Raw genomic sequence first — 13,599 nt, forward strand, 5'->3', positions numbered from 1 at the left:
ATTCCATACAAAGGTTAGTTGAAATCGGGAAGTTGCTTCTTCAAAAAGGGGTCAATTAAATTCTTCAAAACTGAGATTGATGAGTTTTTGTCAGGTAAAAATATCTAGGGATATGGAAGATAGTCACATAAATAGAGTTGAGACACAGATCGGCCATGATCTAATTGAATGGTGGAACAGAGTCGAGGGATTAAATAGCTTACACTTATCACAATAATTGTTCAATGCCTGCACGCAGTAAGGCTAATATTGTAACAAATGCTTTTGAACTTGTCCAGTAACCTTTCCCTGTTGCCCTGTGTCCATATATAGCAGCATTACTCACTCCTGAAAATCTTGATGCAGTATTACTAATTTGTTGCCCTTCTGATGTCATAAATCTTCTGTGTGTGTATCTCGTATTAATGTAAAAGCTTAAGGCATGACGGTGCAGCTGATTGAAAGTTAACCTGTGTTCTTCCAAGACAGTCTTAAATGGAAAAGATTTAAGAAAGGAATGTTCAACCTTATACTGAGAATGGTTTATGCTCAAGTCATAATGCCATATTTAATATTTTCATATTTTGACCACAACTACCTGCCATAGGATATTTTATTCTGTCCAGCTAACCATTGCAAAATGGTTGCCTTGGTGCTTGTTTAACACACAAGATCTCACGATACCCTTATCTTCTCGGGATGAAGTTTATGTTACTAAGCAATGAATAGTGGTACAATTCTTAAAACAGGCAAGTTTCAAAACGCTGACTCAATTTGCAAAATTGTGTTTCAGCGGAACTTAGTCACATCATGACCCCTGGCCTAGTTGTGCCAGGTAAGCATTCGCCACCAGGGTCCCACAGGAGGATAAACTTCAACCTGCCTGTGGCTGAGCCAAACAACACTACCCAGAATGTATGCGAGAACAAGGAGAGACCGCAGCTGCCAATGCAAGTATCGACATCAGCACATGCACCTACATCATCGCCAGCATTGCCTTCGCGCCCACCTTCTGCTCCAGAACCTGCTCCTCGTCAGTCCCTCCCACCAAGGCCTTCAGTCAAAGCTAATCCCCCTGTATTGACAATCTGTCACGCCAATGTGCAAAATGAGAAAGAACCTGATCAACAGCCTCATCCTTCATCTGATGACTGTCCTGAGCTCCTTCCGACTCGCCAATCTCAAGTTCCTTTGCACATAATGATCCAGCAAGCATTGTGTAGCCCTCGACCGGTCGTCACTGTAGCTGATGGTTCAAATACGGCAAAGTCTTTGCTTTTTGAGACTGCCTTTGATGATGCTAATAAGAGCCGGGCTTTGCAAGTCACCTTGGAGAAGTTAAAATGGTAAGTATATGTGTCATTTCAAATGGCTGTGATTTCAGTTTTGTGCACCTTGAGGTAAGGGATGTTAGTGTTGGGTAATGGAACTCTCTTTTTCTTGGGCACCCAGTGTCAGAATCCATGCACACCCAAACTCACTTTTAATGAATGTATCACAGTCCCAACCTCAAAAAAATACCCCGCCACACTTCAGTGAGCCATTCCCACACAAGCCATCCTTTTGCCTCTCCGAGTGTGACTGCTAATTGGTGTCAAGTTGAGGGCTGTCTTGTGCGGTGGGTCCATGGCCATCAGGAACTGGATTCTGGCAGCAGTGCTCCTAGCTGACTAAGAAAGTATTTGCATTTACATAGATCTTCTGACACCTTAAGAGTGTCACATGTTTGGCTTCACAACCAACAACACTGTTGTTATGAAGGATAAATGAAGCCGCTTTGCACGCAGGAAGATCGCAGAAATGGCAATGAAGCTAATGTCCGCTTTAACCTTTTTATAGTAGTATTTGTTGAGGGAGGAAGGTTGGCCAGGGCTCCCTGCTCTTCTTTGAGTAGTGCCATTGATTCTTTTCATATGACCGCCATTAAACACTAATCCCACTATGGTACATCCTGCACGTTACCTTGCTCCAAACCGGAGTTTAAAACATGTAGCAAACAATAGAAAACTGGAGTGCTTAAAATGGGGTCTCTATCATGTGAAATAGTTAAGGTGAATAGCAAAAAAGAAGTTAATTAAACACATGAGGGAGAATAGAATAGGTTAGCCTGAGAGGGTTAGTTGAAGAGGAGGATGAGGAAGCTCATATAGAGCATAAACACAATGTGGACCTGTTTGTGCTGTACATTCTATGTAATTACCTTTCAATGCACTTGTATTCCAAATTTCAGTGAGTGCTGGTGTACCTATAACCTTTGTTAATTTGTTCTAATTAACCCAGATAATCATTTTTATATTGGGGTTGGGTGAGTTTTGTAATCTGACCTGAGTTTATCAGAATGTGGCAAACTGTGGAAAACGAGATTAAGTTGAATGTGATGTCACAAGTGCATGGCTGGACCTTAGTTGGAGTGAGAGAAAATACCCTACGGCAGAGGTGAAATGTTCAGTGTTATAGAAGTTTAAAAGTCCTCATAGGTAAAAAAGATGTGCATCTTGTGGATATAATTGTGCATATACTAATAATGATTAGCAGAAGGAATATCTGTGTTTGTGCTTAAGTTCTATGAGCATCATTAACACAAAAGATAGGTTAACATTTTAAGGAGAATCCACAGTGGGGGGGGTGTATCAGAATTCCTTAAGATATATTTAACATTCTCCTAATTTTTGACCAACTTGCGTGGAAGTCCTTTTTAGAAAAAACAGAATTCTGATTCCCACTGGCATGCAAACCTATCTTTGCATGTTAGACCCTGTGCATTTCTATTCCTTCCTGTTTTTATTCCTAATGCATGTTTTTTGTGATTTTCTTGCAAAATTTTCTCAGTTCCTTTTCTCCCACCCCAGAATGCATTGTCTCCTTGCTAGGGTGTCAATGCCTGATTGTCATTCACCCTCGAGCCCCCCATTCAAATGGCATATTTATATTCCAGCCTCGATGCTCAGACTTAGAAGGTTTTTTGACCCAGGTGGTGCGAGACCTCAGCCTTGCCAGATTCTCTCTTCACCTGATACTAAATGTTTGTACAGTGAGTGCTGAATGGCATTTGGAAATGAGAGCCTTGGCTGATTGTCTCCTCCCTAGGTTTGGGGTTGTCCAGTGCCTGCTTTACATCACCTGCCACTGCACCTGCTAAGACCAGCTCACGCAGCATGAAAAATGGTTGTTTTTGGGTTTCTCTGTTTCCTCTTCTCTTCCCTCTACCTGAAGGCACTAACTCATGCTACGGTGTGGTTCTGTGCATCATGCTGGTTATCCTTATGTGTGTAAGCCTTAACAGGTTATATACCTGTGTCTCCAGAGCCAGCCTGTGCCATTGGCCATTAGCTATTGCCAGAGCATTAGCCTGGGCCTCTGGATTACTTGTCCAGTGACATTACCACCATGCTACCATCTTTGACAGAGCCAACCACGTTCCTGTGGATCTGAAGTCACATGTAGACCTGACAGAGTAATAGTGACACACTTCCCTTTCTAAAGGTTATTAGGTTTTTATGACAGTCAATGATAATTTCATGGCCACCATTACTGAGACTAGATTTATATTCCAATTGAATTAAATTCCAATTATCAATTGATTTTAAGTTCAAGCCCAGAGCCCCTAGGACCATTTGCACATTCTGTAGCACTGCCCTGACTAAAATCTGTACACCCGACTAAGCATGAACTAGAAATAGAAACAGAAAATGCTGGAAATACTTAGCAGGTCAGGCAGTATCTGTAGAGAGCGAAACAAAGTTTGCACCTTGTATTGGGAGCATTTTCATAGTACAATCTTTAACAGAGTCTAGACAGCAGAGAAGGGATCCAGTCAGCTCATTCCACCTGCAGCAGATCTCTGACAGACTACCCACTTAGTCGCCTTCCCTTAAAAAAAAATGTCAAATAGTATTATGGTATCTGCTCCCTTCATTGTTCTGGGCAGGGAATTCCCTAACAGCCTGCTGTATTTTTTTTAAAGCCTCCTAACTCTCCCTCCATTCTAAGGTAGCCAATTTTAAAGTTATGTCCTTCAGTTACCAGTTCTTTGATCACTGGAAGTGGCTTTACCCCAATTATGTTATCAAAATGCACAATTTTGAGCACCTCCCATCAGATCTCATCTTAACGTTCTCTGTTTTATTGACGATAGTCAAAGTTTCTCTTGTCTGTTCTCTCCCATGCTACCACCTTGATGAATCTCCGCTTACTCCATCCTAAAGTTGGGTGAACAGAACTGAACACAACATTCTAACTGCAGCCTAACCAACAATTTGTATAAATTTAACATCCCACTTATGTGCTCTGTATCTTCTGTTTATAAAACCTAACAGTGTTATCAATTTGTCCTTGCTCTTTAAACTTATTGGTCTTGCTGCTCTTAGAATAATACATCATAGAACGAGGGCACTTGGCCCATCGTACCTTTGAAAGAGCTATCCAATGAATCCCACTCACCTCTTTCCCCATAGCCCTGCATATTTCTGCTTTTTCAACTATTAGCCAATTCCTATTTTAAAGTTGCTATTGAATCTGTTTCCGTTACCCTTTCAGGCAATGCATTCCAGGTCATCATAATTCATTGCATCAAAAAATTCTTAGCATGCCTCAGATTCTTTTGTGAATTATCTTAAATCTGAGTTCTCTAGTTATTGACCCTCCTCCATTAATAGCCCCTTCCCATCATATCCAGCCTATTAAAATTCCTCATAATTCTTTTCTTTCTAACTTTTCACCATTTAGTGTAGTCTGCACAATATTCTTCATCTCAAAATGGATTCCTTATATTTCTCTGCATTAATTGTCATCTGATCCTCTCCGCCAAATCTACTAATCTATCCTTGGCTCCCTGAAGTCACTCGCAGTTCACAGTTAACCATTCTCAATATTCTCGGAATAAAAACAAAATGCTGGAAATGCTCAGGTTTTGCTTTTGTTTAATAATTTTCAGTTGTCTGTGCATTTTGATATCGTGCAGAGCGTAATGTTTCCTGCAGATAGGCTTTGCTGATACTTTCATTAAATAAGTAACCCCTTTTCATATTACCTTATTACCCAGCCCCTCTGATGATGAGAACACGGAGGATGAGGAGGAGGAGGAGGAAGAAGAGCAGAGGCCTGAAAAACAAGATTACCCAGCACTAGTTTCATCAGTTGTCATCATTCCAGAACTCGTGAGACAGGATGAAGATGTGAGCGACTCAGATGACGATGGTCCAGTCCTATACAAGGATGACTACGATGAGGATGAGGAAGATGATCAACCCAGTATGTGTTTACATTCATTAACTTAAAATATGTGCATTTAAGTAATATTGCCTTGAGGATGATGCTGTTTGCAGCTCATCCGTTAATCTATTGTCCATTAAGAAGGATTGAAAGTCACAGTTGCATATGTCCAAATCAGATTGCAGCAATCTTGTCTTTTATGAGCACTAGTTCTAGAGGTCAGTTTTTCATGGTCCCTCCTTCTGTAACCTACAGTATTTTATTAATTATCCCAGTGCAGATATTAGCTCTCAGTACATTTACAATGTACTTTCTGTCATTTGATTGGAATTAAATTCACCCCTTTCCACAAAGATTAAAAATGAGGTGCAGTGTGTAGCTACAAAGTGCTTTTGTCATTTGGAAGAAAAAGTAAAGTATTTCATTAAAAAAAAAACAGAAAATGCTGGAAAACTCAGCAGGCCTAACAGCATCTGTGGAAAGAAAAACAGAGTTAATGTTTTGAGTCCGTATGACTCTTCAGAGCTATGAAGAGGAGTCATACGGACTCAAAACTGTAACTCTGTTTTTCTCTCCACAGATGCTGTTAGACCTGCTGAGATCTTCCAGCATTTTCTGTTTTTGTTTCAGATTTCCAGCATCTGCAGTATCTTGCTTTTATTAAAGTATTTTATTTCCTGTTCTGTAAAATCTTTTCCAAAATCTTACGTAGGTTCATTGGCCAATAAGGTAAAGCGAAAAGATACTTTGGCCCTTAAACTACGCAACAGACCTACAAAGCAGGAACTTATAGAGAAGAACATCCTACCTCGTCAGTCTGATCAGGAAAGACTGGAGATTCGACAGCAGATTGGAACAGCGCTCATCAGGTAGGGCATCCTGAAAATGGATAGTAGATTTCTCAATCCTACAGACAACATTGCTTTGAATCTTTAACTTAAAGTTGTTATTTGCTTGTTAATATATGTTGCATATACACTGGTATAGTAGACACAGGACTTTATGGTAGTAATCAAAATTCACTGCCTAATCGTGTATCAACCATGGTTTGGTTGCTAGCACTCTTGCCTCCAAGTCAAATGGCTGTGGGTTCAAGTCCTATATCAGAGACTTGGGCACAAAATATTTAGGCTGACACTTCAGTGTAGTACTGAGGCACCACTACCCTATCAGATGTGGCATCTTTTGGATGAGACATTAGACCAAGTTCCTGTTTGCTCTCTTGAGTAGAAATATAAGATTCCATGGCACTATTTGAAGAAAAGCAGGGCCATCCTTAGCACTTTACCTATATTTATGTCTTAACCTGTATTTATCCCTCAACCAACGTCACTTTAAAAAAAACCGATTGTCTGACTCTTGTGAGAGCTCACTGAACGCAAATTAGCTGTTGTGTTTCCTTATACTACAATTGTGACTGCACGTCAAAAGTATTTCCGAAAACACTTTACAGGCAATGCAATCCTGAGGCCATGAAAGATGTTCTATCAATGCAACTCTTTTTGATGATGTGGGTTGAAGATGACCCTTGAGACTGATCCCAGAGAGTGCCAATCAATGCATGCGCTCCTGTGTTTACTGTCATTTGGTGTTTGGTGAGTTTTGGTTGTGCCTCCAAATCTTTTTAACAGCTACGCCATTTGGGTAGGTGCTTTGTGACCAATGCATGCTACAGTGTTCTGCTTCACTGCTATCAGCTGGTTGCCATCTCAACAATACCCCTACACTGGTTGTACATTAGGTGCCTGGAGAATGTTTTCCAACGCTTCAGTGCCATTCAGGGCATGTCACGACTCCACTCCCTCAAATATTGCTATTTCTCCTACACATTGCATCCAGAAAGATAAGTGCATGGTAGGTAAGAGTGATATACATAGGTCAGTAAATTCCAGATGCCATGCAAGGACCAGTGTGTACCATAGCCATACACACTAGTCAACCTTGGGTTTGGTTCCCAGTTTGTGCTGAATTAGCTAACTTCAGTGCAGGATACAATGACATGTCCTGATACTACAACTGAACACAGTGGCACAAGTTTCATTAAAGGGACAAATTCAGCATATACGCTACTTAGTTTGACAGCACCACATCCTAAATCATGTTCAAGTGTTGGGAAGAAGCTACTTCTTAGAAACTGAAACTTGCTTCAGACAGCATTGTCACCTGAAATAATTTATCCTCTTCATTTTATCAGACGTCTGAGTCAAAGGCCAACTGCGGAAGAGCTGGAGCAAAGGAATATCCTTAAAAGTTAGTATGCCTTTTATCCTCAGATGCTAATTTAGTTCACATTGTAGTGAGAAGGAAATTGACGTGATTTTACCTATCACTGGTTATTTTGCATTCTTGACATGCTCATATTGAAGCGGACTGCTGTTGGAGACACATTGAGGGGTGGCATGTAGACCGCATTTATGAAACTACAGACTCAGATATTTGCATAATTGTTGAACGTTAAACACCAATATTTTTTGTAAAGCCAACCACAAAATATATTATGGGGTGTTTGTCTTAGCCAGATTCAGACACCATTCTCTTGCCCTGTGGCACATAGTACCCAGTTTCATCTTCCTTACCATCTCTCATTCCAAAAATCATCACCTTTTGATTGTACTTTTGCTTCCCTAATCTAGCGCCTCATCTTCCCCCATGCATGATGTCCACCATATCCCTCTTTTCCTTATTGCAAAGCGCGCTTGAGATTCTTCCTGCATGTAAGTAATGCTTTATAAAAGCAAGTTGTTACTTGTTGTAGGATAACTTCCTGTATTTTTTTAACCAGTATTGCGTTTTCATTACTTCGGTATAAAAGCTAAAATCAAGTTACAAGTTTTGATTTGGAACGGCTAGTTACAGTTCGTTTATTCAGGCTGTGCCCTCTGAGCAGTGTTTTGTATGTATGTTTGCATTAATATTCTTTCTTGAAACCCCCTATTTTAATATTGAAGATAATTCCACACGGGTTCAGGAGAAGGACTTTAGGCCCTGCACATAGACAACAGTGTTTCCTTGGATTGTATCGTGCTGTCAATCAATGTACTGAAACAAAAATGTTGACTACTAACCTCACCAGCTCACGTATTATACTGACAAAAATAACCGTACGTTTTTACCTCTACAGATAAAGATGAGGAACAACATGCGGCAGAAAAACGAGAAATCAAGAGACGACTTACCAGAAAGGTATTGAAATAGACAGTTTGTAATTTGTTATATGAAAGTCTGTTTTGGGAGTCTGTGTTCTGACCCTCCAGGCTGTGTCTAGCCCTTGTTATTCTAATTTGAGTTGAGTTTAAATTGACAGAGCAGCATTTAGAGAGGTACTGTTACCTTCCATTGAATTTTGTGCAGGGCTGGCTTTCCTCATCCCATTCCTTCCTTGTGCATTTCTAAGAATGTTTGTATCAGTTTCACTCTAGTACTCAGTAGAACAATTTTGGAGAAAATTACATTGGCAAATGTTGCATGATAGAAAAACATTTTTCAAATTACTATGGGCCTTCAAGGCAAGTATAAATTGTTTTGTAACTGTGATCTCTGATTACTTTAGCTCAGTCAAAGACCCACAGTGGCAGAGCTTCAAGCTAGAAAAATCCTGCGCTTCCACGAGTATGTTGAAGTAACGGATGCCCATGACTATGATCGACGTGCAGATAAACCATGGACTAAATTAACACCAGCAGACAAGGTGGGGAAGGCTTTTTCTCTGGCTATGAGTTGGTTGTGATCTTGCCTCCTTATAATCGACTATTTTCCTCCAGTAACACATTAACTAGGATTGATATTAACTACTGTCACTTGGATTTGTGTGAAGTGTAATGGATGTTACTAAGACAAACCTTCTCCTTCTACTGCAACTCATAGACTCAAGATGGATTCATCTGATCAATATTCTTTATCAAATTTATAGAAACCCAACGTATACACTAAAGAAATAGCCACCTTTGTGCTCACAAATATCAAACACATCAGGGATTCATAAACTATGCCCTTGCATGTTTCATCAAGACTATTTAGAGTTCCTACAGTTCCTCAGTGTGCTCTATTTTTTATGCAGTTTGGTACTTAGTTTGCCAATAGTTAACTTTCCCTTCTTGTGTATGTGAACACTGACATAATCTTTTTATTGCTCTCCAGACATTTCACATGTTTGAGAGGTCAGGCTGGCTTTGGAGAGTCGGCACTTCCTTATCACTTCAAGCTTTTTTTGCACTCCGTCTGCTCATACTGAATTATTAATGCCTTTTGTACACATGTTGGCATCATGCCTTCTCTTAACGTTTCATTCGCGATTTTTGTTCGCAACACTCAAAGTTCCCTGAGTCACGGCCACCTTACTATTCCTAACGGGGTTATCTGTTGAAATTGAAAAAAAAAACTAGCAGTACAATTATGCATTTGTCTCTCTGAGCTTCACTTTGATCCGGTGAGAGTTCTTTGTGCTGTTACGCCAGACTGAAGGACTGATAATTTCAATTCTGTTGCTGGTAGTGTCGGTAGGGACTACTTGAAATAATGAGTTAAGGACATTGTGTAAGAAGTGGTACTAAAGTGAATTACTTTTCTTGTAACTCATGGTACCAATATACCAAGCACTTCTAAATAAAGGTAACCCTTGAGCCAGAAGGTTTCTCAAATGGAGTTTGAGGGTGTTGTAATGAATAAAGTTACATAGAGTTTAGGGAAACACAGGATTCGGCCCAATTGGTTTATGCTCTCAATGAAGTGGGCTGCTTCCTCCCAACCCTTTTCATCGAACCATTTATTCCTTTCTCCCTTGCCTTCCCTTAAAAACATTTATGTTAATTGCCTCAACTACTCCTTGTGATTGCTAATCCCACATTCTAACCACTCTGGGTAAAGAAGTTTCTCTGAAATTCCCTATTGGATTTATTAGCAAATATCTTGTATTTAAGGCTCCTAGTTTTGGTCTTCCCGCAAGTACAAGTATCTTCTGTAAGTCGACCCCCTCAAATCCTTTCATAATTTTAAAGACCTCTATTCTGACGGTCATCCTTTGGAAACATGAAATCTTTTTATCAGTTGACTTCCCATTTTCTTTTGGGTCAAGAAATTGCCCCATCATTTCATCAAGCTAGTCAAACACTTACTGTACATGAAGGATGCAGATCACTTAGACTTAAGGAAGACCCGACACAATAGGTAATCTATCCTTGCAGTATCAGCTCCGCATATTAGCGGGAGACCTTTGCTAGAGTGCATGCAGATGCCAATGCAGTACTGACTGACTGAATTGTTGAAGTGAACAATTGTGGTGCCACCTTTTTTGATCCAGTGATTCATAATGCAAATATTTATTTCAAAACCCTTCTCTGCTGTACCCTTACAGGCAGCAATACGAAAAGAGCTAAATGAATTCAAAAGTACAGAGATGGAGGTGCATGAAGAAAGCAGAATGTATACAAGGTAAAATCTAGTATTTTAACTCTCAAAATGAACTCTGTTATTACTTTATAGTAGCAATGGTTGGCTTTGTGCATCCATTAGCTTTGTAAAGTTGATATCCTAGTGCCTCAGGGTGGATGGCAAGGTGTTGTTGAATAGTGATTGCAATGCTCCATGTGCTACTAAGCCTTAAAGATCAAGAAACATTCGTCTTTCATCGGATGACTACCCGAGGCACGTACAAATTGGCATAGGGACGCGAGAATAAGGGAAGTAAACACGTGGCTAAAGGAGTGGTGCGGGAAAGAGGGTTTCCATTTCGTGAGGCGCTGGCATCAGTATTGGAACAGGAGGGATCTCGTTGGGACGGTCTCCACCTGAACCGATCTGGGACCAATGTTCTAGCGAAAAGGGTAAATAGGGTGGTCAACAGGACTTTAAACTAGAAAGTGGGGGGGAAGGGAAGGGTAAAACTTCAAGAAGTATGACTAATGGGAAACAAAGCAGCAGGTTAGTGGGGGGGTTGTGGATTCAACTTCAGGGAAATTATGAAAAAAGAAAGGAGAGCCCAGGAGAGGCTATTAAAGTCTCCAGAACACAAAATAGGGCAGAGTGTTTGGAAAGGGCTAGGAATCTAACTTCAAGCACATCAGATAAAGGGATGACAATGAGAAGGGGGACAGGAAATACAGGACTGAAGGTGTTGTATCTGAATGCACGCAGTATACGAAATAAGGTAAATGAGCTTGTGGCGCAGATTTAAATTGGCAGGTATGATGTGGTGGGCATCACGGAGACATGGCTGCAAGGGGATCAGGACTGGGAGCTAGAAAAATAGGCTGGTTGGCAGAGTGGGTGGGGTTGCTTTGTCAGTAAGAAATTAAATTAAATCGATAGCAAGAAATGACGTAGAGTCAGATGATGTAGAATCTGTGTAGGTAGAGTTGAGGAACCGCAAAGGTAAAAAAACCATAATGGGAGTTATGTACAGGCCTCCGAACAGTAGTCAGGATGTGGGGCACAAGATACACCAGGAGATAGAAAAGGCGTGTAAGAAAGGCAAGGTTACAGTGATCATGGGGGATTTCAATATGCAGGTAGACTGGGAAAACCAGGTTGGTAGTGGATCCCAAGAAAAGGAATTTGTGGAATGTCTACGAGATGGCTTTTTGGAGCAGCTTGTGGTGGAGCCCACTAGGGAACAGGCAATTCTAGATTTGGTAATGTGTAATGAGGCAGATTTGATAAGGGAGCTTAAGGTGAAGGAACCCTTAGGAGGAAGTGACCATAATATGATAGAATTTACCCTGCAATTTGAGAGGAAAAAGTTGGAATCAGGTGTAACGGTATTACAGTTGAACAAAGGCAACTACAGAGGCATGAGGGAGGAGCTGGCCAGAATTGACTGGGAGATGAGCCTAGCAGGAAAGACAGTGGAACAGCAATGGCAGAAGTTTCTGGGAGTAATTTGGGAGACACAGCAAAAATTCATCCCTAGGAAGAAGAAGCATACTAAAGGGGGGACGAGGCAACCATGGCTGACAAGGGAAGTCAGGGACAGCATAAAAGCTAAAGAGAAAGCATACAATGCGGCGAAGAGCAGTGGAAAGCCAGGGGATTGGGAAGCCTACAAAGACCAACAGAGGACAACTAAAAAAGAAATAAGGAGGGAGAAGATTAAATATGAGGGTAAACTAGCCAGTAATATAAAAGAAGATTGCAAGAGTTTTGTTATATATATAAAGGGTAAGAGAGAGGCAAAAGTGGACATTGGGCCGCTGGAAAATGACGCTGGAGAAATAGTAGTGGGGAACAAAGAAATGGCGGAGGAACTGAATAGGTACTTTGCGTCAGTCTTCACGGTGGAAGACACGAGTAACATCCCCAAAGTTCAAGAGAGTCGGGGGGCAGAAGTGAGTATGGTGGCCATTACCTAGGAGAAGGTGCTCGGAAAACTGAAAGGTCTGAAGGTGGATAAATCACCTGGACCAGATAGATTATACCCCAGAGTTCTGAAGGAGATAGCTGAAGAGATAGTGGAGGCATTAGTGGTGATTTTTCAGGAATCACTGGAGTCAGGGAGGGTCCCAGAGAACTGGAAAATCGCTAATGTAACCCCCCTGTTTAAGAAGGGAGTGAGGCAAAAGACGGGAAATTACAGGCCGATTAGCCTGACCTCGGTCATTGGTAAGATTTTAGAGTCCATTATTAAGGATGAGATTTCAGAATACTTGAAAGTACATGGTAAAATAGGGCAAAGTCAGCATGGTTTCATCAAGGGGAGGTCATGCCTGACAAATCTGTTAGAATTCTTCGAGGAGGTAACGAGCAGGTTAGACAAAGGAGAGCCAATGGATGTTATCTACTTGGACTTCCAGAAGGCCTTTGACAAAGTGCCACACAGGAGGCCGCTCAGTAAGATAAGAGCCCATGGTGTTAGAGTCAAGGTACTAGCATGTATAGAAGATTGGCTGTCTGGCAGGAGGCAGAGAGTGGGGATAAGGGGGTCCTTCTCAGGATGGCGGCCGGTGACTAGTGCAGTTCCACAACTTTTCACTTTATACATTAATGATCTAGATGAAGGAACTGAGGGCATTCTGGCTAAGTTTGCAGATGATACAAAGATAGGTGGAAGGACAGGTAGTATTGAGGAGATGGGGAGGCTGCAGAAGGATTTAGACAGGTCAGGAGAATGGGCAAAGAAGTGGCAGATGGAATACAACGTGGGGAAGTGTGAGGTCATGCACTTTGGTGGGAAGAATAGAGGCATAGACTATTTTCTAAATGGGGAGAGAATTCAGAAATCTGGAGTGCAAAGGGACTTGGGAGTCCTAGTCCAGGATTCTCTTAAGGTTAACTTGCAGGTTGAATCGGTAGTTAGGAAGGCAAATGCAATGTTGGCATTTATTTCGAGAGGACTAGAATATAAAAGCATGGATGTGCTGCTGAGGCTTTATAAGGCTCTGGTCAGACCACATTTAGAATATTGTGAGCAATTTTGGG

General features: G+C 41.1%; 1 protein-coding gene across 8 annotated transcripts in view; it reads left to right on the forward strand.

Annotated features, from left to right (window-relative positions):
- The window catches only part of LOC144695998 (phosphatase and actin regulator 4-like), an 89,451-nt gene that overhangs the window by 66,203 nt on the left and 9,649 nt on the right, over window positions 1-13,599 (forward strand). For all 8 annotated transcript variants that reach the window (XM_078567154.1, XM_078567155.1, XM_078567159.1 and 5 more), the window contains 7 exons: window positions 773-1,325; window positions 5,021-5,229; window positions 5,903-6,059; window positions 7,385-7,440; window positions 8,312-8,373; window positions 8,741-8,878; window positions 10,541-10,617. In XM_078567154.1, coding sequence (XP_078423280.1) covers window positions 773-1,325; window positions 5,021-5,229; window positions 5,903-6,059; window positions 7,385-7,440; window positions 8,312-8,373; window positions 8,741-8,878; window positions 10,541-10,617 — 1,252 coding nt within the window. The remainder of the gene's footprint in view (window positions 1-772; window positions 1,326-5,020; window positions 5,230-5,902; window positions 6,060-7,384; window positions 7,441-8,311; window positions 8,374-8,740; window positions 8,879-10,540; window positions 10,618-13,599) is intronic.

This window comes from Cetorhinus maximus, chromosome 21 (assembly GCF_964194155.1).
Source record: "Cetorhinus maximus chromosome 21, sCetMax3.hap1.1, whole genome shotgun sequence".
Lineage (NCBI taxonomy): Eukaryota > Metazoa > Chordata > Chondrichthyes > Lamniformes > Cetorhinidae > Cetorhinus > Cetorhinus maximus.